Below are 27245 nucleotides of genomic sequence, written 5' to 3' on the forward strand. Positions count from 1 at the left end.
ATTAAAATGTTAGCATTCCAACAAAAGACAGATTCAAATAACCAGTGCTTCCAACTACCAAGTGAAATATATAAACAATGTAAAATGACTGTCCTGATGATGAAAGCTAATTGCTTAACAAGAGACTAATGAGCAATCAACAACAGCTGAGAACCCACAAGAAAGCAGTGAGATCCAGTAATTAGAAATAAAATAATAATCCAAATCAGGAAAGACATGACAATAGTTTTTTTCATTGCTTTTAATAGTTTTCAGTCTTTAACTACTTACTAAGAAATGCTTGTCAGTTTTGGTTTAAATTGTAATGTTAAGTTGCATATTTGGTTTAACCTATTTTTCTTCCTTTTTTATGTCTAGTTTCATTGCCAAAGATCTCAGAAATTAAGGCAGATCCACCTTGCCCTGAAATAGGAAAGCCTTTAAAACTTTCCTGCACGGCTTATGGATTTTATCCAGAAGGAAATCAGATATTCTGGTTCAAAGATGATAGTAAAATTGAAGATGCATCACAAGCAGGAATAGTCACTGAAGAAAGTACAGTGGATTCCAGTGGTTTGTACTCACGATCATCCCATTGGACATTTAACCCAACGGCTCGTGATCATGGGAAAGAGTTCAAGATGCAATTCCTTCATTCTGAAACTTCAAGCAAGTCTGTCACATCCAGTTACTGTCTGCAATTAAGAGGTGAATACCCACTCTAACAAAGTCTCATGGCTGCTTTTCTATTCAATAAGATCATGCCAGGCTTTGTTTTTTTTTAATTGCAGTGTTATATCCCTGTACTGGCCCCACAGACTTTATTTTCCAATATCTTTCAATTTCTACCTTGAAGATGGCTTCATAGCTTCCTCACAGCTATGAGTGATGATTTTTTTTCTCATATCCAAACTGTTAAGACACTGATACCTTCTTCTCGGTATATCAGCCAATTGAAACATCAACTACACATTAATTCCTGTCCAGACAGATAAGAGTTTTATACATTTCAATGAGATTGGCACTCTGTATTCTGATAAGACCACCAGTACATCATTTGCTGCTATCCCACAGAGCATAGCATCTTGGCCACAGTTACATATACTGAGTGCCTAGAACTGGCATCTCAGTGAGAATAGCACTGTGATTGCCTCAGTGCACAGATCGGGTGCAGAGGAAGCCGTGGAGACAGTGTGCAGACTGTGCCTCTGATGGCTGGCACTGGAAAGTGCTGGATCAAGTAAGGTAACTAACCAGTGCAATGGTGCAGGGCTTGGGTGCAGCCCATTGCTGGGGAGTAACAGAGGCTGGTAATGTTACAGATTTTCAGAAATAAAAGGACGAGAGCACAATGTTCCCTCTAATTTGTATTGACCATTGTGTGCAAAAATCTTGCACTGCAATTTTGTTGCCCAGTGACAACAGCATTGAATTTTTAATTGGAAGTAAACCTGAAGCTATTCTAAGGATAATAAGCTACCAAGTCTTCTTTGTTATTTATTGTTTAAAAGAAATAAAATAATACACATCATTGAGTCAGAAACCAGAAAAGGGAATGTGATTATGTACGATGGTGAAATATACTTAACTTACCAACGTTGTAGTGGGTGACAATAATTTGTGCACAATTAAAATTCCTTTTTGCATTTGTAGCAAATGGTTATTGCTGGAATGTATGATTAATAACAAAGCAGTGAAGCTCTAATACGCCCGATGTCACTGAGAAAATTTCTCAATCATTGTGGAAAGGATTTCACTCAGCTGATGCTTTCTGCTGCAGAACAGCAGTTTAACGGGGCGGGGGAGGGATGGGTGTGGGAGGGGGTATCGCTGATGTTCAGATTTGATGACAAATCCTCGGTGTGAACTGTGTAATTTTTAACTGGCACAGTTGGTGAAATGATTGAAACAATACTTTTACAGGAGGAGTTTAAATATCATAAAGAGTTGTAAGTATTGTGTAAAATGTTGGGGCCAGTTAGCATGCAAATAAGTAATTATGGTACTGGACATGTTTTACTTGAAATCCATTATTGGGTCAAAGTAGAATTTTATATTGCAGATGAGACAAGCATTAGTATTTGGAATAGTGAACTTGAGCTGTTTTATACAAGCTGCCATTCCATTTCAACGCTCTGTCAGTCTGCTGCCTTCATTCCTTGGGTGCCCATATCCAATAAATTTCAATGCAGTTCTTTACATGATGACAAAATACACACAAAGAGCAAAATACAGATCTAATTAAGGTTTACAAAATTGGATTTTTTCTGTTATTTGTATGCCTCCTGATCATATGAATAAAGGTCAATGAGATGCTCATTTCCAGGTACATCGGCAGGTTATGGCGAATGATAAGTAGTTGTAGAAGGATCATGTGCTTTTCCTTTCTGCTCAGTCAGTGGCCCACTCTTCAAGTATTCTAACATGGACTGGATTTCCATGGATGATTCTGGTACCGGCTTCCACAGCTGAACATGCATGTATACCCTTCTGGAATCAGTTTTAAAACAAAATCACTTTCCTTTTCCTCCATGAAGTGATGAATTCTGACTCTGGTGTCAAGAATCGTTCCCAGCATGCTTGCCAAACGTTTGTCTTTCAAACATATGTGACTTCTGCATTAACAAACAAACTCCTTTATCACTGTATGTTTCAGCTCTAGTGAATGGGAGGTAGGGAAGGAGTGTGGTTCAGACTTTAACTACTGACTTAGAAATGCGTGTCAGTTTTGGTTTAAATTGTAATGTTCTTTAAGTTGCATATTTGGTTTAACCTATTTTTCTTCCTTTTTTATGTCTAGTTTCATTGCCAAAGATCTCAGAAATTAAGGCGGATCCACCTTGCCCTGAAATAGGAAAGCCTGTAACACTTTCCTGCACGGCTTATGGATTTTTTCCAGAAGGAAATCATATATTCTGGTTCAAAGATAATAATAAAATTCAAGATGCCTCACAAGCAGGAATAGTCACTGAAGAAAGTACAGTGGATTCCAGTGGTTTTTACTCACGATCAGCCCATTGGACATTTAAACCAACGGCTCGTGATCATGGGAAAGAGTTCAAGATGCAATTCCTTCATTCTGAAACTTCAACCAAGCCTGTCACATCCAGTTACTGTCTTCAATTAAGAGGTGAATACCATTCTAACCAAGTCTGCAATCACATTGTACCATAAGAAGCAGGCTAAGCCATTTGGCTTCTCATGGCTGCTTTTCTATTCAATACGATCATGCCAGGCTTTGTTTTTTTTTTATTGCAGTGTTATATCCCTGTACTGGCCCCACAGACTTTATTTTCCAATAGCTTTCAAATTCTGCCTTGAAGATGGCTTCATAGTTTCCTCACAGCTCTGAATGATGATTTTTTTTCTCATATCCAAACTGTTAAGACACTGATACCTTCTTCTCGGTATATCAGCCAATTGAAACATCAACTACACATTAATTCCTGTCCAGACAGATAAGAGTTTTATACATTTCAATGAGATTGGCACTCTGTATTCTGATAAGACCACCAGTACATCATTTGCTGCTATCCCACAGAGCATAGCATCTTGGCCACAGTTACATATACTGAGTGCCTAGAACTGGCATCTCAGTGAGAATAGCACTGTGATTGCCTCAGTGCACAGATCGGGTGCAGAGGAAGCCGTGGAGACAGTGTGCAGACTGTGCCTCTGATGGCTGGCACTGGAAAGTGCTGGATCAAGTAAGGTAACTAACCAGTGCAATGGTGCAGGGCTTGGGTGCAGCCCATTGCTGGGGAGTAACAGAGGCTGGTAATGTTACAGATTTTCAGAAATAAAAGGACGAGAGCACAATGTTCCCTCTAATTTGTATTGACCATTGTGCGCAAAAATCTTGCACTGCAATTTTGTTGCCCAGTGACAACAGCATTGAATTTTTAATTGGAAGTAAACCTGAAGCTATTCTAAGGATAATAAGCTACCAAGTCTTCTTTGTTATTTATTGTTTAAAAGAAATAAAATAATACACATCATTGAGTCAGAAACCAGAAAAGGGAATGTGATTATGTACGATGGTGAAATATACTTAACTTACCAACGTTGTAGTGGGTGACAATAATTTGTGCACAATTAAAATTCCTTTTTGCATTTGTAGCAAATGGTTATTGCTGGAATGTATGATTAATAACAAAGCAGTGAAGCTCTAATACGCCCGATGTCACTGAGAAAATTTCTCAATCATTGTGGAAAGGATTTCACTCAGCTGATGCTTTCTGCTGCAGAACAGCAGTTTAACGGGGCGGGGGAGGGATGGGTGTGGGAGGGGGTATCGCTGATGTTCAGATTTGATGACAAATCCTCGGTGTGAACTGTGTAATTTTTAACTGGCACAGTTGGTGAAATGATTGAAACAATACTTTTACAGGAGGAGTTTAAATATCATAAAGAGTTGTAAGTATTGTGTAAAATGTTGGGGCCAGTTAGCATGCAAATAAGTAATTATGGTACTGGACATGTTTTACTTGAAATCCATTATTGGGTCAAAGTAGAATTTTATATTGCAGATGAGACAAGCATTAGTATTTGGAATAGTGAACTTGAGCTGTTTTATACAAGCTGCCATTCCATTTCAACGCTCTGTCAGTCTGCTGCCTTCATTCCTTGGGTGCCCATATCCAATAAATTTCAATGCAGTTCTTTACATGATGACAAAATACACACAAAGAGCAAAATACAGATCTAATTAAGGTTTACAAAATTGGATTTTTTCTGTTATTTGTATGCCTCCTGATCATATGAATAAAGGTCAATGAGATGCTCATTTCCAGGTACATCGGCAGGTTATGGCGAATGATAAGTAGTTGTAGAAGGATCATGTGCTTTTCCTTTCTGCTCAGTCAGTGGCCCACTCTTCAAGTATTCTAACATGGACTGGATTTCCATGGATGATTCTGGTACCGGCTTCCACAGCTGAACATGCATGTATACCCTTCTGGAATCAGTTTTAAAACAAAATCACTTTCCTTTTCCTCCATGAAGTGATGAATTCTGACTCTGGTGTCAAGAATCGTTCCCAGCATGCTTGCCAAACGTTTGTCTTTCAAACATATGTGACTTCTGCATTAACAAACAAACTCCTTTATCACTGTATGTTTCAGCTCTAGTGAATGGGAGGTAGGGAAGGAGTGTGGTTCAGACTTTAACTACTGACTTAGAAATGCGTGTCAGTTTTGGTTTAAATTGTAATGTTCTTTAAGTTGCATATTTGGTTTAACCTATTTTTCTTCCTTTTTTATGTCTAGTTTCATTGCCAAAGATCTCAGAAATTAAGGCGGATCCACCTTGCCCTGAAATAGGAAAGCCTGTAACACTTTCCTGCACGGCTTATGGATTTTTTCCAGAAGGAAATCATATATTCTGGTTCAAAGATAATAATAAAATTCAAGATGCCTCACAAGCAGGAATAGTCACTGAAGAAAGTACAGTGGATTCCAGTGGTTTTTACTCACGATCAGCCCATTGGACATTTAAACCAACGGCTCGTGATCATGGGAAAGAGTTCAAGATGCAATTCCTTCATTCTGAAACTTCAACCAAGCCTGTCACATCCAGTTACTGTCTTCAATTAAGAGGTGAATACCATTCTAACCAAGTCTGCAATCACATTGTACCATAAGAAGCAGGCTAAGCCATTTGGCTTCTCATGGCTGCTTTTCTATTCAATACGATCATGCCAGGCTTTGTTTTTTTTTTATTGCAGTGTTATATCCCTGTACTGGCCCCACAGACTTTATTTTCCAATAGCTTTCAAATTCTGCCTTGAAGATGGCTTCATAGTTTCCTCACAGCTCTGAATGATGATTTTTTTTCTCATATCCAAACTGTTAAGACACTGATACCTTCTTCTCGGTATATCAGCCAATTGAAACATCAACTACACATTAATTCCTGTCCAGACAGATAAGAGTTTTGTACATTTCAATGAGATTGGCACTCTGTATTCTGATAAGACCACCAGTACATCATTTGCTGCTATCCCACAGAGCATAGCATCTTGGCCACAGTTACATATACTGAGTGCCTAGAACTGGCATCTCAGTGAGAATAGCACTGTGATTGCCTCAGTGCACAGATCGGGTGCAGAGGAAGCCGTGGAGACAGTGTGCAGACTGTGCCTCTGATGGCTGGCACTGGAAAGTGCTGGATCAAGTAAGGTAACTAACCAGTGCAATGGTGCAGGGCTTGGGTGCAGCCCATTGCTGGGGAGTAACAGAGGCTGGTAATGTTACAGATTTTCAGAAATAAAAGGACGAGAGCACAATGTTCCCTCTAATTTGTATTGACCATTGTGTGCAAAAATCTTGCACTGCAATTTTGTTGCCCAGTGACAACAGCATTGAATTTTTAATTGGAAGTAAACCTGAAGCTATTCTAAGGATAATAAGCTACCAAGTCTTCTTTGTTATTTATTGTTTAAAAGAAATAAAATAATACACATCATTGAGTCAGAAACCAGAAAAGGGAATGTGATTATGTACGATGGTGAAATATACTTAACTTACCAACGTTGTAGTGGGTGACAATAATTTGTGCACAATTAAAATTCCTTTTTGCATTTGTAGCAAATGGTTATTGCTGGAATGTATGATTAATAACAAAGCAGTGAAGCTCTAATACGCCCGATGTCACTGAGAAAATTTCTCAATCATTGTGGAAAGGATTTCACTCAGCTGATGCTTTCTGCTGCAGAACAGCAGTTTAACGGGGCGGGGGAGGGATGGGTGTGGGAGGGGGTATCGCTGATGTTCAGATTTGATGACAAATCCTCGGTGTGAACTGTGTAATTTTTAACTGGCACAGTTGGTGAAATGATTGAAACAATACTTTTACAGGAGGAGTTTAAATATCATAAAGAGTTGTAAGTATTGTGTAAAATGTTGGGGCCAGTTAGCATGCAAATAAGTAATTATGGTACTGGACATGTTTTACTTGAAATCCATTATTGGGTCAAAGTAGAATTTTATATTGCAGATGAGACAAGCATTAGTATTTGGAATAGTGAACTTGAGCTGTTTTATACAAGCTGCCATTCCATTTCAACGCTCTGTCAGTCTGCTGCCTTCATTCCTTGGGTGCCCATATCCAATAAATTTCAATGCAGTTCTTTACATGATGACAAAATACACACAAAGAGCAAAATACAGATCTAATTAAGGTTTACAAAATTGGATTTTTTCTGTTATTTGTATGCCTCCTGATCATATGAATAAAGGTCAATGAGATGCTCATTTCCAGGTACATCGGCAGGTTATGGCGAATGATAAGTAGTTGTAGAAGGATCATGTGCTTTTCCTTTCTGCTCAGTCAGTGGCCCACTCTTCAAGTATTCTAACATGGACTGGATTTCCATGGATGATTCTGGTACCGGCTTCCACAGCTGAACATGCATGTATACCCTTCTGGAATCAGTTTTAAAACAAAATCACTTTCCTTTTCCTCCATGAAGTGATGAATTCTGACTCTGGTGTCAAGAATCGTTCCCAGCATGCTTGCCAAACGTTTGTCTTTCAAACATATGTGACTTCTGCATTAACAAACAAACTCCTTTATCACTGTATGTTTCAGCTCTAGTGAATGGGAGGTAGGGAAGGAGTGTGGTTCAGACTTTAACTACTGACTTAGAAATGCGTGTCAGTTTTGGTTTAAATTGTAATGTTCTTTAAGTTGCATATTTGGTTTAACCTATTTTTCTTCCTTTTTTATGTCTAGTTTCATTGCCAAAGATCTCAGAAATTAAGGCGGATCCACCTTGCCCTGAAATAGGAAAGCCTGTAACACTTTCCTGCACGGCTTATGGATTTTTTCCAGAAGGAAATCATATATTCTGGTTCAAAGATAATAATAAAATTCAAGATGCCTCACAAGCAGGAATAGTCACTGAAGAAAGTACAGTGGATTCCAGTGGTTTTTACTCACGATCAGCCCATTGGACATTTAAACCAACGGCTCGTGATCATGGGAAAGAGTTCAAGATGCAATTCCTTCATTCTGAAACTTCAACCAAGCCTGTCACATCCAGTTACTGTCTTCAATTAAGAGGTGAATACCATTCTAACCAAGTCTGCAATCACATTGTACCATAAGAAGCAGGCTAAGCCATTTGGCTTCTCATGGCTGCTTTTCTATTCAATACGATCATGCCAGGCTTTGTTTTTTTTTTATTGCAGTGTTATATCCCTGTACTGGCCCCACAGACTTTATTTTCCAATAGCTTTCAAATTCTGCCTTGAAGATGGCTTCATAGTTTCCTCACAGCTCTGAATGATGATTTTTTTTCTCATATCCAAACTGTTAAGACACTGATACCTTCTTCTCGGTATATCAGCCAATTGAAACATCAACTACACATTAATTCCTGTCCAGACAGATAAGAGTTTTATACATTTCAATGAGATTGGCACTCTGTATTCTGATAAGACCACCAGTACATCATTTGCTGCTATCCCACAGAGCATAGCATCTTGGCCACAGTTACATATACTGAGTGCCTAGAACTGGCATCTCAGTGAGAATAGCACTGTGATTGCCTCAGTGCACAGATCGGGTGCAGAGGAAGCCGTGGAGACAGTGTGCAGACTGTGCCTCTGATGGCTGGCACTGGAAAGTGCTGGATCAAGTAAGGTAACTAACCAGTGCAATGGTGCAGGGCTTGGGTGCAGCCCATTGCTGGGGAGTAACAGAGGCTGGTAATGTTACAGATTTTCAGAAATAAAAGGACGAGAGCACAATGTTCCCTCTAATTTGTATTGACCATTGTGCGCAAAAATCTTGCACTGCAATTTTGTTGCCCAGTGACAACAGCATTGAATTTTTAATTGGAAGTAAACCTGAAGCTATTCTAAGGATAATAAGCTACCAAGTCTTCTTTGTTATTTATTGTTTAAAAGAAATAAAATAATACACATCATTGAGTCAGAAACCAGAAAAGGGAATGTGATTATGTACGATGGTGAAATATACTTAACTTACCAACGTTGTAGTGGGTGACAATAATTTGTGCACAATTAAAATTCCTTTTTGCATTTGTAGCAAATGGTTATTGCTGGAATGTATGATTAATAACAAAGCAGTGAAGCTCTAATACGCCCGATGTCACTGAGAAAATTTCTCAATCATTGTGGAAAGGATTTCACTCAGCTGATGCTTTCTGCTGCAGAACAGCAGTTTAACGGGGCGGGGGAGGGATGGGTGTGGGAGGGGGTATCGCTGATGTTCAGATTTGATGACAAATCCTCGGTGTGAACTGTGTAATTTTTAACTGGCACAGTTGGTGAAATGATTGAAACAATACTTTTACAGGAGGAGTTTAAATATCATAAAGAGTTGTAAGTATTGTGTAAAATGTTGGGGCCAGTTAGCATGCAAATAAGTAATTATGGTACTGGACATGTTTTACTTGAAATCCATTATTGGGTCAAAGTAGAATTTTATATTGCAGATGAGACAAGCATTAGTATTTGGAATAGTGAACTTGAGCTGTTTTATACAAGCTGCCATTCCATTTCAACGCTCTGTCAGTCTGCTGCCTTCATTCCTTGGGTGCCCATATCCAATAAATTTCAATGCAGTTCTTTACATGATGACAAAATACACACAAAGAGCAAAATACAGATCTAATTAAGGTTTACAAAATTGGATTTTTTCTGTTATTTGTATGCCTCCTGATCATATGAATAAAGGTCAATGAGATGCTCATTTCCAGGTACATCGGCAGGTTATGGCGAATGATAAGTAGTTGTAGAAGGATCATGTGCTTTTCCTTTCTGCTCAGTCAGTGGCCCACTCTTCAAGTATTCTAACATGGACTGGATTTCCATGGATGATTCTGGTACCGGCTTCCACAGCTGAACATGCATGTATACCCTTCTGGAATCAGTTTTAAAACAAAATCACTTTCCTTTTCCTCCATGAAGTGATGAATTCTGACTCTGGTGTCAAGAATCGTTCCCAGCATGCTTGCCAAACGTTTGTCTTTCAAACATATGTGACTTCTGCATTAACAAACAAACTCCTTTATCACTGTATGTTTCAGCTCTAGTGAATGGGAGGTAGGGAAGGAGTGTGGTTCAGACTTTAACTACTGACTTAGAAATGCGTGTCAGTTTTGGTTTAAATTGTAATGTTCTTTAAGTTGCATATTTGGTTTAACCTATTTTTCTTCCTTTTTTATGTCTAGTTTCATTGCCAAAGATCTCAGAAATTAAGGCGGATCCACCTTGCCCTGAAATAGGAAAGCCTGTAACACTTTCCTGCACGGCTTATGGATTTTTTCCAGAAGGAAATCATATATTCTGGTTCAAAGATAATAATAAAATTCAAGATGCCTCACAAGCAGGAATAGTCACTGAAGAAAGTACAGTGGATTCCAGTGGTTTTTACTCACGATCAGCCCATTGGACATTTAAACCAACGGCTCGTGATCATGGGAAAGAGTTCAAGATGCAATTCCTTCATTCTGAAACTTCAACCAAGCCTGTCACATCCAGTTACTGTCTTCAATTAAGAGGTGAATACCATTCTAACCAAGTCTGCAATCACATTGTACCATAAGAAGCAGGCTAAGCCATTTGGCTTCTCATGGCTGCTTTTCTATTCAATACGATCATGCCAGGCTTTGTTTTTTTTTTATTGCAGTGTTATATCCCTGTACTGGCCCCACAGACTTTATTTTCCAATAGCTTTCAAATTCTGCCTTGAAGATGGCTTCATAGTTTCCTCACAGCTCTGAATGATGATTTTTTTTCTCATATCCAAACTGTTAAGACACTGATACCTTCTTCTCGGTATATCAGCCAATTGAAACATCAACTACACATTAATTCCTGTCCAGACAGATAAGAGTTTTGTACATTTCAATGAGATTGGCACTCTGTATTCTGATAAGACCACCAGTACATCATTTGCTGCTATCCCACAGAGCATAGCATCTTGGCCACAGTTACATATACTGAGTGCCTAGAACTGGCATCTCAGTGAGAATAGCACTGTGATTGCCTCAGTGCACAGATCGGGTGCAGAGGAAGCCGTGGAGACAGTGTGCAGACTGTGCCTCTGATGGCTGGCACTGGAAAGTGCTGGATCAAGTAAGGTAACTAACCAGTGCAATGGTGCAGGGCTTGGGTGTAGCCCATTGCTGGGGAGTAACAGAGGCTGGTAATGTTACAGATTTTCAGAAATAAAAGGACTAGAACACAATGTTCCCTCTAATTCGTAATGACCATTCTGTTGAAAAATCTTGCGCGGTGCAATTTTTTTGCCCAGTGACATCAGCATGGAATTTTTAAGTGGAAGTAAACCTGAAGCTATTCTAAGGATAATAAGCTACCAAGTCTTCTTTGTTATTTATTGTTTAAAAGAAATAAAATAATACACATCAGTGAGTCAGAAACCAGAAAAGGGAATGTGATTATGTACGATGGTGAGATATACTTAACTTACCAACGAGGTAGAGTGTGAAAATAATTTCTGCGCAATTAAAATTCCTTTGTGCGCTAATAACAAATGATTATTAGAGGGTTCTTTGCTGGAATATATGGTTAATCACAAAGCAGTGAAGCACCAATACGCCCGATGTCACTGAGAAAATCTTCTGAAAAGGATTTCTCACAGCTGATGCTTTCTGCTTCAGGACAGCAGTTTAACGGGGTGGGGAAGGATGGGTGTGGGAGGGGGTATCGCTGATGTTTAGCAGCTGTGTGATCAGATTTGATGACAAATCCTCGGTGTGAAATGTGTAATTTTTAACTGGCACAGTTGGTGAAATGATTGGAACAATAATTTTACTGGAGGAGTTGAGTTGAAAGTATTGTGTAAAATGTTGGGGCCAGTTAGCATGCAAATAAGTAATTATGGTGCTGGACATGTTTTACTTGAAATCCATTATTAGGTCAAAGTAGAATTTTATATTGCAGATGAGACAAGCATTAGTATTTGGAATAGTGAATTTGAGCTGTTGTATACAAGCTGCCCGTCCATTTCAACGCTCTTTCAGTCTGCTGCCTTCATTCCTTGGGTGCCCATATCCAATAAATTTCAACGCAGTTCTTTACATGATGACAAAATACACGCAAAGAGCAAAATACAGATCTGATTAAGCTTTACAAAATTAAATTTTTTCTGTTATTTGTATGCCTCCTGATCAGATGAATACAGATCAAGTAGATGCTCATTTCCAGATACGTCGGCAGGTTGTGGCGAACGTTGAGTAGTTGTAGAAGGATCATGTGCTTTTCCTTTCAGCTCAGTTAGTGGCCCACTTTTCAAGTATTCTAACATGGACTGGATTTCCATGGATGATTCTGGTACCAGCTTCCATGGCTGAACGTGCATGTATACCCTTCAGGAATCAATTTTAAAACAAAATCACTTTCCTTTTCTTCCATGAATTGATGAATCCTGATTCTGGTGTCAAGAAACTTTCCCAGCATGTTGGCCACACGTTTGTCTTTCAAACATATGTGACTTCCGCATTAACAAACAAACTCCTTTATCACTGTATGTTTCAGCTGTAGTGAATGGGAGGTAGGGAATGTGTGGTTCTGATACTGGAATGCTGACATGGCAAGACAGGTGAACTGGCCTGTGGTCCTCTGTATTGAGAATACCTAGAAAGAAGAAGGATAGTCCAAATGAGTGGATATGATATTTTTAATGTCGCTTTGAGAACATGACATGACGGGTAGATAGGTGAATAAGAAGACATATTTGGCATGCTGGCCTTCAGCAGGACATTGGATGTGAGAGGAAGGGGCATTGCATTACAGTCATACAAGATGTTGTTAGTGCCGCACATGGAATATGCAGCTGGACACCACGACAATCGTACACGATGACAACAGGATGAATTTGAAGGCAAAGCATGACATCAGTGAAGTGGAGCATGAAGACAAAACTTACAACATTGTTAGTGTATTAGTTATTGTGCCAAATATACAGCAAGACCAGAACTTGCAGTACTTATGTAGCATACTGCACCACTCCACTAACGACAAGCAAGAGAAAGAAATAACCCTAAGAATTACAGGTATACTATTATCTAAGCCTTGCAACAAGAAAGGATCCAGAATGCTTATTTCATTTGGAGGCTCCTCTAATGAATGCATTGTCTCGATGCCATATTTCTCTTACTGTTACAAGGTAGTAATAATGTCACAAGGGAAAAAATTTGAGATAATTTAAGAATATAACAAGCTAAATCAATAGGGTCGGATTGTACTGAAATTAATAAAGTAATTATATCTTTTGTCTTTTTCCAAAGTTTTCAAAGCTATAAGTAATTACTTACAGAAAGTGCAATATCTAGTCCCCAACTTTTGAAAATCTGCTCATGTTTCCAGCTCCACTGGGTAGCTGGTGAAGTGAGTAAGTAACACGTTTTTAGAAGAAGATTACTTTTTTGTTTCTGAACTTGTTTTTTCTACAATCAATTTGAAATTCTTTTTCGATCTTTTTATTAATTTCATAGAATGAAAACATAACATAGCAATAATACAAATAGTAGGAGATACATTGTTACAGTTAAAATAAATAATTGTAAGACCAAATAGTGTAAATTGACAAAACTCCCAATTGTGTAGAATAGGAATGAATAATACAAAGCAAAAAAAAACTGGAAAAAAAACATGAAAAAGAAAAAAAACTAAATTAAAACCCTATCCCAAAAAAAAAACTAAACAGAATTAGTCAACTAAACTAAAGACTTGGGCAGTACTAACAACTTAAAAATGGTAAAGAAGAAAGCCTTAGTGTCGACAACTCCGCACCTCTGAACCAGCAGTACAGAGAGATAAAACAAGTTTGGAAATGGTCAACTTACATCAAATGAAAATGCTGAATAAATGGCCTCTAAGTTTTTTCAAATTTATTGGAAGGGTCATAAACCGCACTTCTAATTTTTTACAAGTTCAAACACACCATAGCTTGTGAAAACCAATGGAATACAGTAGGAGGGTTCATCTCTTTCCAATACAGCAAAATAGATTTCTAGCCATTAGAGTAAGAAATGCAATCATCCTACATGCTGAAGAGGTTAAATAACTTGAATCTATCATTGGTGATCCAAAGATAGCAGTAATTGGGTGAGGTAATAAGTCATAAATTCATAAAGGATGGATGTCTAATGATAACTGTTGGTACTAGGACATACCTTGTAATTTTTTGGCATCCATTTACTAAGACAGCAAACGAAGTGTCACAAATCCTACAGGCTAATTGTATTACTGCAAAGGAAGGTGAACATGGTGGATTTGATTGAACAGAGAATTCCTTAGAAAAGGAAAGTAAATTAAAATGGGTGAATTCATTGATTTGTAGGTAAAGAAATAAAAGTTAATACATAGATATAGTTAAGAGGAAAAAGTATAAAACTTTAAATTGCTATTGATTGTAAAAACTAAAACTATTTGAACAAAACTAGCCACCTTATGACTATACTTATCAAGGATGTTTGACAGTATTTCACACAATTAAAAGGATAAAGGATAGTTTAAAGAACTCTCCTGAATAATTCTATTTTTTAATTAAAATGTTAGCATTCCAACAAAAGACAGATTCAAATAACCAGTGCTTCCAACTACCAAGTGAAATATATAAACAATGTAAAATGACTGTCCTGATGATGAAAGCTAATTGCTTAACAAGAGAATAATGAGCAATCAACAACAGCTGAGAACCCACAAGAAAGCAGTGAGATCCAGTAATTAGAAATAAAATAATAATCCAAATCAGGAAAGACATGACAATAGTTTTTTTCATTGCTTTTAATAGTTTTCAGTCTTTAACTACTTACTAAGAAATGCTTGTCAGTTTTGGTTTAAATTGTAATGTTCTTTAAGTTGCATATTTGGTTTAAAGTATTTTTCTTCCTTTTTTATGTCTAGTTTCATTGCCAAAGATCTCAGAAATTAAGGCGGATCCACCTTGCCCTGAAATAGGAAAGCCTGTAACACTTTCCTGCACGGCTTATGGATTTTTTCCAGAAGGAAATCATATATTCTGGTTCAAAGATAATAATAAAATTCAAGATGCCTCACAAGCAGGAATAGTCACTGAAGAAAGTACAGTGGATTCCAGTGGTTTTTACTCACGATCATCCCATTGGACATTTAACCCAACTGCTCGTGATCATGGGAAAGAGTTCAAGATGCAAATCCTTCATTCTGAAACTTCAAGCAAGTCTGTCACATCCAGTTACTGTCTGCAATTAAGAGGTGAATACCCATTCTAACCGAGTCTGCAATCACATTGTACCATAAGAAGTAGGCTAAGCCATTTGGCTTCTCATGGCTGCTTTTCTAATCAATAAGATCATGCCAGGCTTTGTTTTTTTTATTGCAGTGTTATATCCCTATACTGGCCCCACAGACTTTATTTTCCAATATCTTTCAATTTCTGCCTTGAAGATGGCTTCATAGCTTCCTTACAGCTCTGAATGATGAAATTTTTTTCTCATATCCAAACTGCATATCCAAGGCACTGATACCTTGTTCTCGGTATATCAGTCAGTTGAAACATCAACTGCACATTAATCCCTGTCCAAACAGATAAGAGTTTTGTACGTTTCAATAAGATTGACACTCTGCATTCTGATAAGACCACCAGTATATCATTTGCTGCTATCCCACAGAGCATAGCATCTTGGCCACAGTTTCATATAGTGAGTGCTTAGAATTGGCATCTCAGTGAGAATAGCACTGTGATCGCCTCAGTGCACAGATCGGGTGCAGAGGAAACCATGGAGACAGTGTGCAGACTGTGCCTCTGATGGCTGGCGCTGGAAAGTGCTGGATCAAGTAAGGTAACTAACCAGTGCAATGGTGCAGGGCTTGGGTGTAGCCCATTGCTGGGGAGTAACAGAGGCTGGTAATGTTACAGATTTTCAGAAATAAAAGGACTAGAACACAATGTTCCCTCTAATTTGTAATGACCATTGTGTGCAAAAATCTTGCACTGCAATTTTGTTGCCAGTGACAACAGCACTGAATTTTTAAGTGGAAGTAAACCTGAAGCTATTCTAAGGATAATAAGCTACCAAGTCTTCTTTGTTATTTATTGTTTAAAAGAAATAAAATAATACACATCATTGAGTCAGAAACCAGAAAAGGGAATGTGATTATGTACGATGGTAAAATATACTTAACTTACCAACTTAGGTAGAGGGTGACAATAATTTGTGCGCAGTTAAAATTCCTTTGTGTGCTAGTGGCAAATGATTATTAGAGGGTTCTTTGCTGGAATGTATAGTTAATAACAAAGCAGTGAAGCACCAATACACCCGATTTCACTGAGAAAATCTTCCAATCATTGTGGAATGGATTTCTCTCAGCTGATGCTTTCTGCTGCAGAACAGCTTTTAATGGGGGGGTGGGGGAGAGTATGGGAGGGGGTATCGCTGATGTTTAGCAGCTGTGTGATCAGACTTGATGACAAATCTTCAGTGTGAAATGTGTAATTTTTAACTGGCACAGTTGGTGAAATGATTGGAACAATACTTTGACAGGAGTTTAAATATCATAAAGAGTTGAAAGTATTCTGTAAAATGTTGCGGCCCGTTAGCATGCAATAAGTAATCATGGTACTGGACATGTTTTACTTGAAATCCATTATTGTGTCAAAGTAGAATTTTATATTGCAGATGAGACAAGCATTAGTATTTGGAATAGTGAACTTGAGCTGTTGTATACAAGCTGCCATTCCACTTCAACGCTCTGTCAGTCTGCAGCCTTCATTCCTTGGGTGCCCATATCCAAAAAATTATAACACAGTTCTTTACACTATGCCATGAATAAATAATTCTAAGTGGTTGGAGTTGTTTAACATATGGTTGGATGATATAATTAATGTTTGAAATTTACAAGAGCCAATTTGATTTGACAAATATGAGGTTTTCTTAAACCACTTTCTTTTTTACCTACAGACCATACCTCTAAGAAAGATGGCAGCAGTAAAGAAAAAGAGGAAGGTAAAGTGTTCATTGTGGGAAGTTCCTGAACTGAACATGTTTTACTTGAAGTCCATCATTCGGTAAATGTAGAATTTTACATTATTACACATGAGACAATCATTAGTATTTGGAATGGTGAATTTGAGCTGTCGTCTACAAGCCGCCAGCCCATTTCAATTCTCTGTCAGTCTGCCACTTTCATTTCCTGGGTGCCCAAATCAAATAAATTTCCACATTTCTTTGGACAATAAAAGTACACTCAAAAAACCAAATACAGATCGGATTAAGCTTTGCAAAGTGAACATTTTCTGTCATTTGTAAATGAGTAAAGATGAGTAAAGATCAGTGGGATACTCATTTCCAGACTCTTTGGCACCTTACGATGAAATATGAGCATTTGTAGAAAGATCATGTGCTTTTCCCTTCGGCTCTGTCAGTGGTCCACTCTTCAAATATTCTAACCTAGGCTAGATTTTCATGGTAGATTCTGGTGCCATCTTCCATGCCTGAATATGCTTGTATTTGCTTTAGGCCTCCTTTGTGAGTACACAAATCATTTTCCCTTTAAAGGGAATGGAAAACAAGGGAGCATAGGTTTAAGTTGAGAGGAGATATCTGATATTAAAAGTGATCCCGATCTAGTTCAAGGTAAAAAGCCTGCAAAATTTAGCATCTCCATGAAGGGCTATTTTCCTAAGAAAATCAAAGTAACATGATATAAAGATGGAAAGCCGCAAAAAAAGGTCATCCTGAGATTGCAGAAGATGATCTGAATTTATTAATTACAAGCATAAAGTTTACTCCAGCAAAAAATCATGGCAGTTGTGTCAAATGTGAGCTGTTTCACGTAGAAAGAAAGAAAGTTCAAAAGAAATAATTCAAATTACACCTTCAAGGGAGGTCTTGTAGTAGATAGATATAGATACTTAATTGATCCCAAAGGAATTTACAGTGTCAGAGTAGCATTAAAAGTGCAGAGAAAGAAATATTAGAATGGAAATAGAAAAAATAAAAAATAAGTTACCTCAAACAGTCTAACAGGAGGGGGTCATTACCTACCCGCCGCTGGCTGACTCATTATTGATCCTAATGGCCGAAGGTAGAATGAATTTATATAGCACTCTTGTAACAGAACAGTTGTCTTAGTCTATTACTAAAAAATTCTCCTCCATTCAGCCAAGGTCCATACAAAGGGTGAGAGTCATTGTCTAGAATTGCCATGATTTTTCGTAGTGTCCATTGTTCTACCACAGCCTCCCGTGTGTCCATTTAGACTACTATGACAGAGCCAACCTTTCTGAACAGTTCATTGAGCCTGATGGCATCACCCGTGTTGATGCCATTGCCCTAGCACACTACCACATAGAAGATTGTATGGCGACAGCAGACTGTTAGAACAGGTGAAAAGGAGGCCTGCATGCTCCAAAGGAGCTTAGTCTTCTCATGAGATAGAGGCGACCCTGGCCCTTCTTGTACACAGCCTCTGTGCTGGTGCTCCACTCAAGTCTGTTATCCAGGTGCACCCCCAGGTACTTGTAGGTCCTCAGCACAGCCACGTGTGTTCATGTGACACATTTCAATAAAGTTGTTATGGATGCAATGATCATTTATTTTAAACTTAACAGGATCTTAATTTAACCATTTACTTCATATCAAACCTCACATTGACTGAAACTGTGTGTTTTTTTCCTAATGCTGTGGATAGATAATTCTAGGTGGTTACAGTTTAACATCTGGTTAGGTGAAATGATCAACGTTTTAAATTTCAAGAGCTAATTTGATTTGACTGATGTCAACTTTTATTAAACTACATTTTTTTTTACCTACAGACTCTGACTCTGCCCGTACGGAAGGTTCCAGAAGTTCCTCCTTTTCAAAAGGTACGTTTAATGTCAGAGAAATGTATATAATCTACATCCTGAAATTCTTTTTTTTCCTCAACCAGCCAGGAAAACAGGAGTGCCCCAAAGAATGAATGACAGTTAAATGTTAGAACCCCAAAGCCGCCCCAGCTCCCCACTCTCAAGCACAAGCCTCCTCCATTAGCAAAAAAATCATCAGCCCCCTCCACTGAACACTCAAGCTTGCAGCAAAGCATCGATAAAGATACAGACTTGCAGTACCCCAAGTTCTACTCGTTCAGTTAATTCGATATACCACAGGCTCTCTCTCTCTCTCTCTGCCAAATAATGGAAAAAAGAGGTGTCCCTGTTTCACAGCGAGAGGGGAGACCTAACAAACAATTTTCTGATTTTATGATGTTAAAAGTCCATTGCGTCACTTTTTCCGAGCTCTCTGCCCAAAGAGCTCGGGTCTCTGGGCACATAGCTCGGGTCTCTGGGCACATAGCCAGAGATCTTCCATCTCCCATGACACACCAATGGCAGCAGAGCAAAAGATGAAGGTAGAGTAATCATTTTCGGAAGTTCCTGAACTGGACATGGTTTACTTGAAACACATTATTGGGTCAAAGTAGAATCTTATATTATTGCACATGAGATGTGCATTGGTATTTAGAATGGTGAATTTAAGCTGTTGTATACAAGCTGCCAGTCCATTTCAAAGCTCTTGTCAGTCTGCTGCCTTCATTTCTTGGGTGTCCATATCCAGTAAATTTCCACTGATCTTTAGATGATGACAAGAATACACTGAAAGAGCCAAATACAATCTGTTTAATCTTTACAAAATTAAATTTCTCATGTCATTTGTATACCTCCTGTTTCTCCTGATTGCCTAAGTAAATATCAATGAAGTAGTCATCTCCAAACAAACACTTGAGCACCTAACAGTGAGCTACTTTTCCCTTGTGGCTTTGTCATGTTGTCCACTCTTCAAATAGTCTAACGTGGGCTGGATTTTTATGATAGATTCTGGTGCCAACTTCCCGACATGAAAATGCTTGTAATCACTTTAGGCCTCCAATTTAAAACAAGATCACTTCCTTTCTCTTCCACAAGGAAATAAATACTGACTCTGTTGTCAAGAATCTTGTCGAGCATGCATCCCACGCTTTCATCTGATGTGTATTTGTGACTTCTGCATTGATAAATAAACTCCCTTATCACTATCACTCTTCTCTAATGAATGGGATGGAGGGAATGAGTGTGGTTCAGATCCTGAAATGCTGACGAGGCAAGATGGGTAAACTAGCATGTGAGCCACTGTGTTGAGAATAGCTAGAAAGGAGAAGCATAGTCCAGATGAGTGTGTTTAGAGTGGATATGATATTTTTAGTGTCTCTATGAGAACATATCGGGTTGATATGTGAATAAGAAGGCATATTTGGCATGGTACCCTTCATCAGAGCATTGAATGTAGGGTGCTAGGGCATTGCATTACAGTTATACAAGATGTTGGTAATGCTGCACATGCAGTATTGTGCACAGCTTTGTTTACTCTCTTATAGAAAATGTAACATTGGCTGGAAAGATTGCAAAGCAGATTCATGAGAATGTTGCCAGGACTCAAGGGGGTGAGTTATAGGGAGAGGCGGAGCAGGCTAGGACTTCATTTGTGGTGTATCGGAAACTGAGAGGTGATCCAAGAGGTGTATAATATCATATGGGCATAGTCAGGATGAATGTATGAATCTTTTTCCCAACAAGGGAATGGAAAAACTAGGGATCATTAAGAGGAGATATTTGATATTAAATTTTATTGTTGATTGAGCCTGTTGGCATCATCCATGTTGATGCCATTGTCCCAGCACACCACTGCATGGAAGATTGTACTGGTGACATTAGCCTGTTAGAATAGGTGAAAGAGACGCCAGCATATTCCAAAGGGCCTTAGTCTTCTCAAGAGGTAGAGGCCACTCTGGCCCTTCCAGGACACAGCCGCTGTGTTGGCACTCCACTCAAGTCTGTCATCCAGGTGCACCCCCAGGTACTTGTAGGTCCTCATCATCAATTGTAACAGGGAGCAATGCAGAGCACCAATCTGTTCATGTGGCACATTTCAATAAAGTTGTTTTAGATGACATGATCATTTATTTTAAACTTAATAGAATATTAATTTAACTAATTACTTCATATCAAACCTCATATTGCCTGAAACGGAGCGTTTTTTTCCTATGCCATGAATAAATAATTCTAAGTGGTTGGAGTTGTTTAACATATGGTTGGATGAAATAATTAACGTTTGAAATTTACAATAGCCAATTTGATTTGACGAAACTGAGGTTTTCTTAAACCACTTTCTTTTTTACCTACAGACCATACCTCTAAGAAAGATGGCAGCAGTAAAGAAAAAAAGGAAGGTAAAGTGTTCAATTTTGAAGTTCCTGAACTGGACATGTTTCACTTGAAGTCCATCATTAGGTCAATGTCGAATTTTACATTATTACACATGAGACAATCATTAGTATTTGGAATGGTGAATTTGAGCTGTTATCTACAAGACGCCAGCCCATTTCAATGCTCTGTCAGTCTGCCACCTTCATTTCCTGGGTGTCCAAATTGAATAAATTTCCACAGTTCTTTGGATGATAAAAGTATACTCAAAGAACCAAATACAGATCCGATCAAGCTTTGCAAAAGTGAACTTTTTCTGTCGTTTGTATACCTCTTATTTCTCCTGATCAGATGAGTAAAAATCAGTGGGATACTCATTTCCAGACTCTTTGGCAACTTACGATGAAATATGAGCATTTGTCGAAGGGTCATGCGCTTTTCCCTTCGGCTCTGTCAGTGGTCCACTCTTCAAATATTCTAACCTAGGCTAGATTTTCATGGTAGATTTCTGGTGCCATCTTCCATGCCTGAACATGGCTGTAATTGCTTTAGACCTCCATTGTGAGTGCACAAATCATTTTCCCTTGAAAGGGAATTGAAAACAAGAGAGCATAGGATTAAGTTGAGAGGAGATATCTGATATTAAAAGTGATCCCGAACTAGTTCAAGGTAAAAAGCCTGCAACATTTAGCATCTCCATGAAGGGCTATTTTCCTAAGAAAATCAAAGTAACATGATATAAAGATGGAAAGGCGCAAAAAAAGGTCATCCTGAGATTGCAGAAGATGGTCTGAAATTATCAATTACAAGCATAAAGTTTACTCCAGCAAAAAAAGATCATGGGTGTTGTATCAAATGTGAGCTGTTTCACGTAGAAAGAAAGAAAGTTCAAAAGAAATAATTCAAATTACACCTTCAAGGGAGGTCTTGTAGTAGATAGATATAGATACTTAATTGTTCCCAAAGGAATTTACAGTGTCAGAGTAGCATTAAAAGTGCAGAGATAAAAATATTAGAATGGAAATAGAAAAAATAAAAAATAAGTTACCTCAAACAGTCTAACAGGAGGGGGTCATTACCTACCCGCCGCTGGCTGACTCATTATTGATCCTAATGGCCGAAGGTAGAATGAATTTATATAGCACTCTTGTAACAGAACAGTTGTCTTAGTCTATTACTAAAAATTCTCCTCTGTTCAGCTAAGGTGCCATACAGAGAGTGAGAATCATTGACCAGAATTGCCATGATTTTTCGTAGTGTCCATTGTTCTACCACAGCCTCCCGTGTGTCCATTTAGACTACTATGACAGAGCCAACCTTTCTGAACAGTTCATTGAGCCTGATGGCATCACCCGTGTTGATGCCATTGCTCTAGCACACGATCACATAGAAGATTGTATGGCGACAGCAGACTGTTAGAACAGGTGAAAAGGAGGCCTGCATGCTCCAAAGGAGCTTAGTCTTCTCATGAGGTAGAGGCGACCCTGGCCCTTCTTGTACACAGCCTCTGTGCTGGTGCTCCACTCAAGTCTGTTATCCAGGTGCACCCCCAGGTACTTGTAGGTCCTCAGCACAGCCACGTGTGTTCATGTGACACATTTCAATAAAGTTGTTATGGATGCAATGATCATTTATTTTAAACTTAACAAGATCTTAATTTAACCATTTACTTCATATCAAACCTCACATTGACTGAAACTGTGTGTTTTTTTCCTAATGCTGTGGATAGATAATTCTAGGTGATTACAGTTTAACATCTGGTTAGGTGAAATGATCAACGTTTTAAATTTCAAGAGCTAATTTGATTTGACTAATGTCAACTTTTATTAAACTACATTTTTTTTACCTACAGACTCTGACTCTGCCCGTACGAAAGGTTCCAGAAGTTCCTCCTTTTCAAAAGGTACATTTAATGTCAGAGAAATGTATACAATCTACATCCTGAAATTCTTTTTTTTCCTCAACCATCCAGGAAAACAGGAGTGCCCCAAAGAATGAATGACAGTTAAATGTTAGAACCCCAAAGCCGCCCCAGCTCCCCACTCTCAAGCACAAGCCTCCTCCATCAGCAAAAAAATCATCAGCCCCCTCCACTGAACACTCAAGCTTGCAGCAAAGCATCGATAAAGATACAGACTTGCAGTACCCCAAGTTCTACTCGTTCAGTTAATTCAATATACCACAGGCTCTCTCTCTCTCTCTCTCTGCCAAATAAGGGAATAAAGAGATGTCCCTGTTTCACAGCGAGAGGGGAGACCTAACAAACAATTTTCTGATTTTATGATGTTAAAAGTCCATTGCGTCACTTTTTCCAAGCTCTCTGCCCAAAGAACTCGGGTTTCTGGGCACATAGCCAAAGATCTTTCATCTCCCACGACACACCAATGGCAGCAGTAGAGCAAAAGATAAAGGTAAAGTAATCGTTTTGGGAAGTTCCTGAACTGGAAATGGTTTACTTGAAACACATTATTGGGTCAAAGTAGAATCTTATATTATTGCACATGAGATGTGCATTGCTATTTGGAATGGTGAATTTAAGCTGTTGTATACAAGCTGCCAGTCCATTTCAATGCTCTTGTCTGTCTGCTGCCTTCATTTCTTGGGTGTCCATATCCAGTAAATTTCCACTGATCTTTAGATGATGACAAGAATATACTGAAAGAGCCAAATACAATCTGATTAATCTTTACAAAACTAAATTTCTCATGTAATTTGTATACCTCCTGTTTCTCCTGATCGTATAAGTAAATATCAATGAAGTAGTCATCTCCAAACAAACACTTGAGCACCTAACAGTGAGCTACTTTTCCCTTGTGGCTTTGTCATGTTGTCCACTCTTCAAATAGTCTAACATGGGCTGGATTTTTATGGTAGATTCTGGTGCCAACTTCCCGACATGAAAATGCTTGTAATCACTTTAGGCCTCCAAATTTAAAACAAGATCACTTCCCTTCTCTTCCACAAGGAAATAAGTACTGACTCTGTTGTCAAGAATCTTGCCAAGCATGCATCTCACACTTTCATCTGATGTGTATTTGTGACTTCTGCATTGATAAATAAACTCCCTTATCACTATCACTCTTCTCTAATGAATGGGATGGAGGGAATGAGTGTGGTTCAGATCCTGAAATGCTGATGAGGGTAGACGAGTAAACTGGTATGTGAACCACTGTGTTGAGAATAGCTAGAAAGGAGAAGCATAGTCCAGATGAGTGTGTTTAGAGTGGATATGATATTTTTAATGTCTCTATGAGAACATAACAGGTAGATAGGTAAATAAGAAGGCGTATTTGGCATGATGGCCTTTCATCAGAGCATTGAATGTAGGGTGCTAGGGCATTGCATTACAGTTGTACAAGATGTTGGTAATGCTGCACATGGAGTATTATGCACAGCTTTGTTTACTCTCTTATAGAAAATAAAACATTGGCCGGGAAGAATGCAAAGCAGATTTTTGAGAATGTTGCTAGGACTCAAGGGGGTGAGTTATAAGGAGAGACTGAGCAGGCTAGGACTTTAATTGTGGTGTATCAGAGACTGAGAGGTGATCCTAGTGGTGTATAATATCATATGGGCAAGGTCAGGATTAATGCATGAATCTTTTTTCCCATCAAAGGGAATGGAAAAACTAGGGAGCATTGGTTTAAGTTGAGAGGAGATATCTGATATTAAAAGTGATCCAGAACTACTTCAAGCTAAATAGCCTGCAACACTTAGCATCTTGAATGGCTGTGTTCCTGCGAAAATCAAAGTAACGTGGTATAAAGATGGAAAGACGCAAAAACAGGTCATCGTGAAATTGCAGAAGAATGTCTGATTTCATCAATTACAAGCATAATGTTTACACCAGCAAAAGCAGACCATGGGAGTTGTATCAAATATGAGGTGGTTCACAAAGAAAGAAAGTTCAAAAGAAAGAATTCAAATTACGCCTTCGAGGGAGAACCTGTTGTAGTAGATAGATATAGATACTTTATTGATCCCAAAGGAAATTGCAGTGTCAGAGCAGCATTAAAAGTGCACAGATATAAATATTAGAAGGGAAAAAGTTACCTCAAACAGTCTAACAGGAGGGGTTCATCACTTACCCGGCTGTCGGCTGTCTCATTATAGAGCTTAATGGCCAAAGGTAGAATGACTTTATAATCGCGTTCTTTGGAGCAGCATGGTTGTCTTGGTGGATATATGGAATGCTCTGCCCAGAAGGCTGTGGAGGCCAAGTCTCTGGATGCTTTCAAGAAAGAGATGGATAGAACTCTTAAAGATAGTGGAATCAAAGGTTATGGGGATAAGGCAGGAACTGAATACTGGTTGTGGATGATCAGCCATGATCACAGTGAATGGCAGTGCTGGCTCGAAGGGCCGAATTGCCTACTCCTGCACTTATCGTCTATTGTCTATTGTCTTGGTCTATTACCCAAAGTTCTCCTCTGTTCAGCCAATGTGGCGTACAGAGGGTGAGAATCATTGTCCAGAATTTCCAGGCTTTTCTGTAGTGTCCTTTTTGACAGCCTGTAGTGTGTTTAGTTGGACACCTATGAAAGAGCCAGCCTTTCTAAACAGTTTATTGAGCCTGCTGTCATTGCCCGTGTTGATGACATCGTCCTAGCACATCACCACAGAGAAGATCGTACTGGCGACAACAGACTGGTAGAAGAAGTGAAGGAGAAACCTGTACGCTCCAAAGGACCTCAGTCTCCTCAAGAAGTAGAAGCGACTCTGGCCCTTCTTGGACGCAGCCTGTGTGTTCGTGCTCCACTCAAGTCTGTCATCCAGGTGTAGCCTCAGCTGCTTGTAGGCCCTCGCCCCAGCAACCACCTCACCATCAATTGTAACAGAGAGCAGCACACCATACTAGTGTGTTTATGTGACACATTCCAATAATGTTATAGATGCAATGATCATTTATTTTAAATTTAACAAAATATTAATTTTACCATTTACTCCGAATCAAGTCTCACATTGGCTGAACTGGTGTGTTTTTTTTCCCTATCGCTGTGGATAGGTAATTACAGTTGTTTAACATCTGGTTAGATGAGATAATTAGTGTTTTAAATTTCTAAGGGCTAATTTGATTTGACTAATGTTGCATTTTATTAAACTACTATTTTTCCCTTACAATGCTGTCAAGGAAAATGACAGCAATGAAGCAACAAGTGAAGGTAAAGTGTTCATTTACTTGAAATCCATTATTGGGGCAAAGTAGAATTTTAGATTATTACACATGAGACAAGCATTAGTATTTGGAATGGTGAATTTGAGCTGTTGTCTACAAGCTTCCAGTCCATTTCAATGGACATGTCTGATTGCTGCCTCATTTCTTGGGTGCCCATATCCAATAAACTTCCTCTGTTCTGTAGATGATAACAAGAATACACTGAAACAGCCAAACATAGATCTGATTAAGTTTTACAAAATTAAATTTCTCACGTCATTTGTATACCAACTGTTTCTCCTGATTATATATTGTAAATATCAATGAAGTAGTCATCTCCAAACAGACACTTGAGCACCTTCTGGCGAACTACTTTTCCCTTGAGGCTCTATCATGTTGTCAACTTTTCAAATATTCTAACTTAGACTGGATTTTTATCGTAGATTCTGATGCTAACTTCCATACCTGAACATGCTTGTAATCACTTCAGGCCTCCATTTTAAAACAGGATCTCTTCCCTTCTCTTCCACAAGGCAATGAATACTGACTCTGTTGTAAAGAATCTGGCCAAGCATGCATCCCACACTTCCATCTGATACATATTCGTGACATCTGCGTTAACACCCAAACTCCTTTATTGCTGTATGTCTCTTCTCCTGCGAATGGGATGGAGAGAATGAGTGTGGTTCAGATCATGAAATGCTGACAAGGCAAGACGGGTAAACTGGCATGTGAGCCACTGTGTTGAGAATTGAGGTGAGTTATAGGGAGAGGGTGAGCAGACTAGCACTTTATTGTTGGAGTATCAGTGACTGAGAGGTGATCTTAGAGGTGTTTAATATCATATGGGGCATAGTTAGGATGAATACACAAATCTTTTTTCCCACCAAAGGGTATTGAAAATTAGCAAGTA

General features: G+C 38.7%; 1 protein-coding gene across 7 annotated transcripts in view; it reads left to right on the top strand.

Annotated features, from left to right (window-relative positions):
* The window catches only part of LOC134353705 (uncharacterized), a 66880-nt gene that overhangs the window by 34303 nt on the left and 5332 nt on the right, over positions 1–27245 (top strand). For 2 of the 7 annotated variants that reach the window (XM_063061988.1, XM_063061987.1), the window contains exons 7-17: positions 358–687; positions 2780–3109; positions 5247–5576; positions 7714–8043; positions 10181–10510; positions 14883–15212; positions 16919–16963; positions 18775–18825; positions 21159–21203; positions 23030–23080; positions 26309–26339. In XM_063061988.1, the coding sequence (XP_062918058.1) occupies positions 358–687; positions 2780–3109; positions 5247–5576; positions 7714–8043; positions 10181–10510; positions 14883–15212; positions 16919–16963; positions 18775–18825; positions 21159–21203; positions 23030–23080; positions 26309–26316 (2180 nt within the window). In that variant the 3' untranslated portion in view covers positions 26317–26339. The remainder of the gene's footprint in view (positions 1–357; positions 688–2779; positions 3110–5246; positions 5577–7713; positions 8044–10180; positions 10511–14882; positions 15213–16918; positions 16964–18774; positions 18826–21158; positions 21204–23029; positions 23081–26308; positions 26340–27245) is intronic. The other 5 variants (XM_063061984.1, XM_063061985.1, XM_063061989.1 and 2 more) reach the window with 3 other exon arrangements.

This window comes from Mobula hypostoma, chromosome 11 (assembly GCF_963921235.1).
Source record: "Mobula hypostoma chromosome 11, sMobHyp1.1, whole genome shotgun sequence".
NCBI classification, from domain to species: Eukaryota; Metazoa; Chordata; class Chondrichthyes; order Myliobatiformes; family Myliobatidae; genus Mobula; species Mobula hypostoma.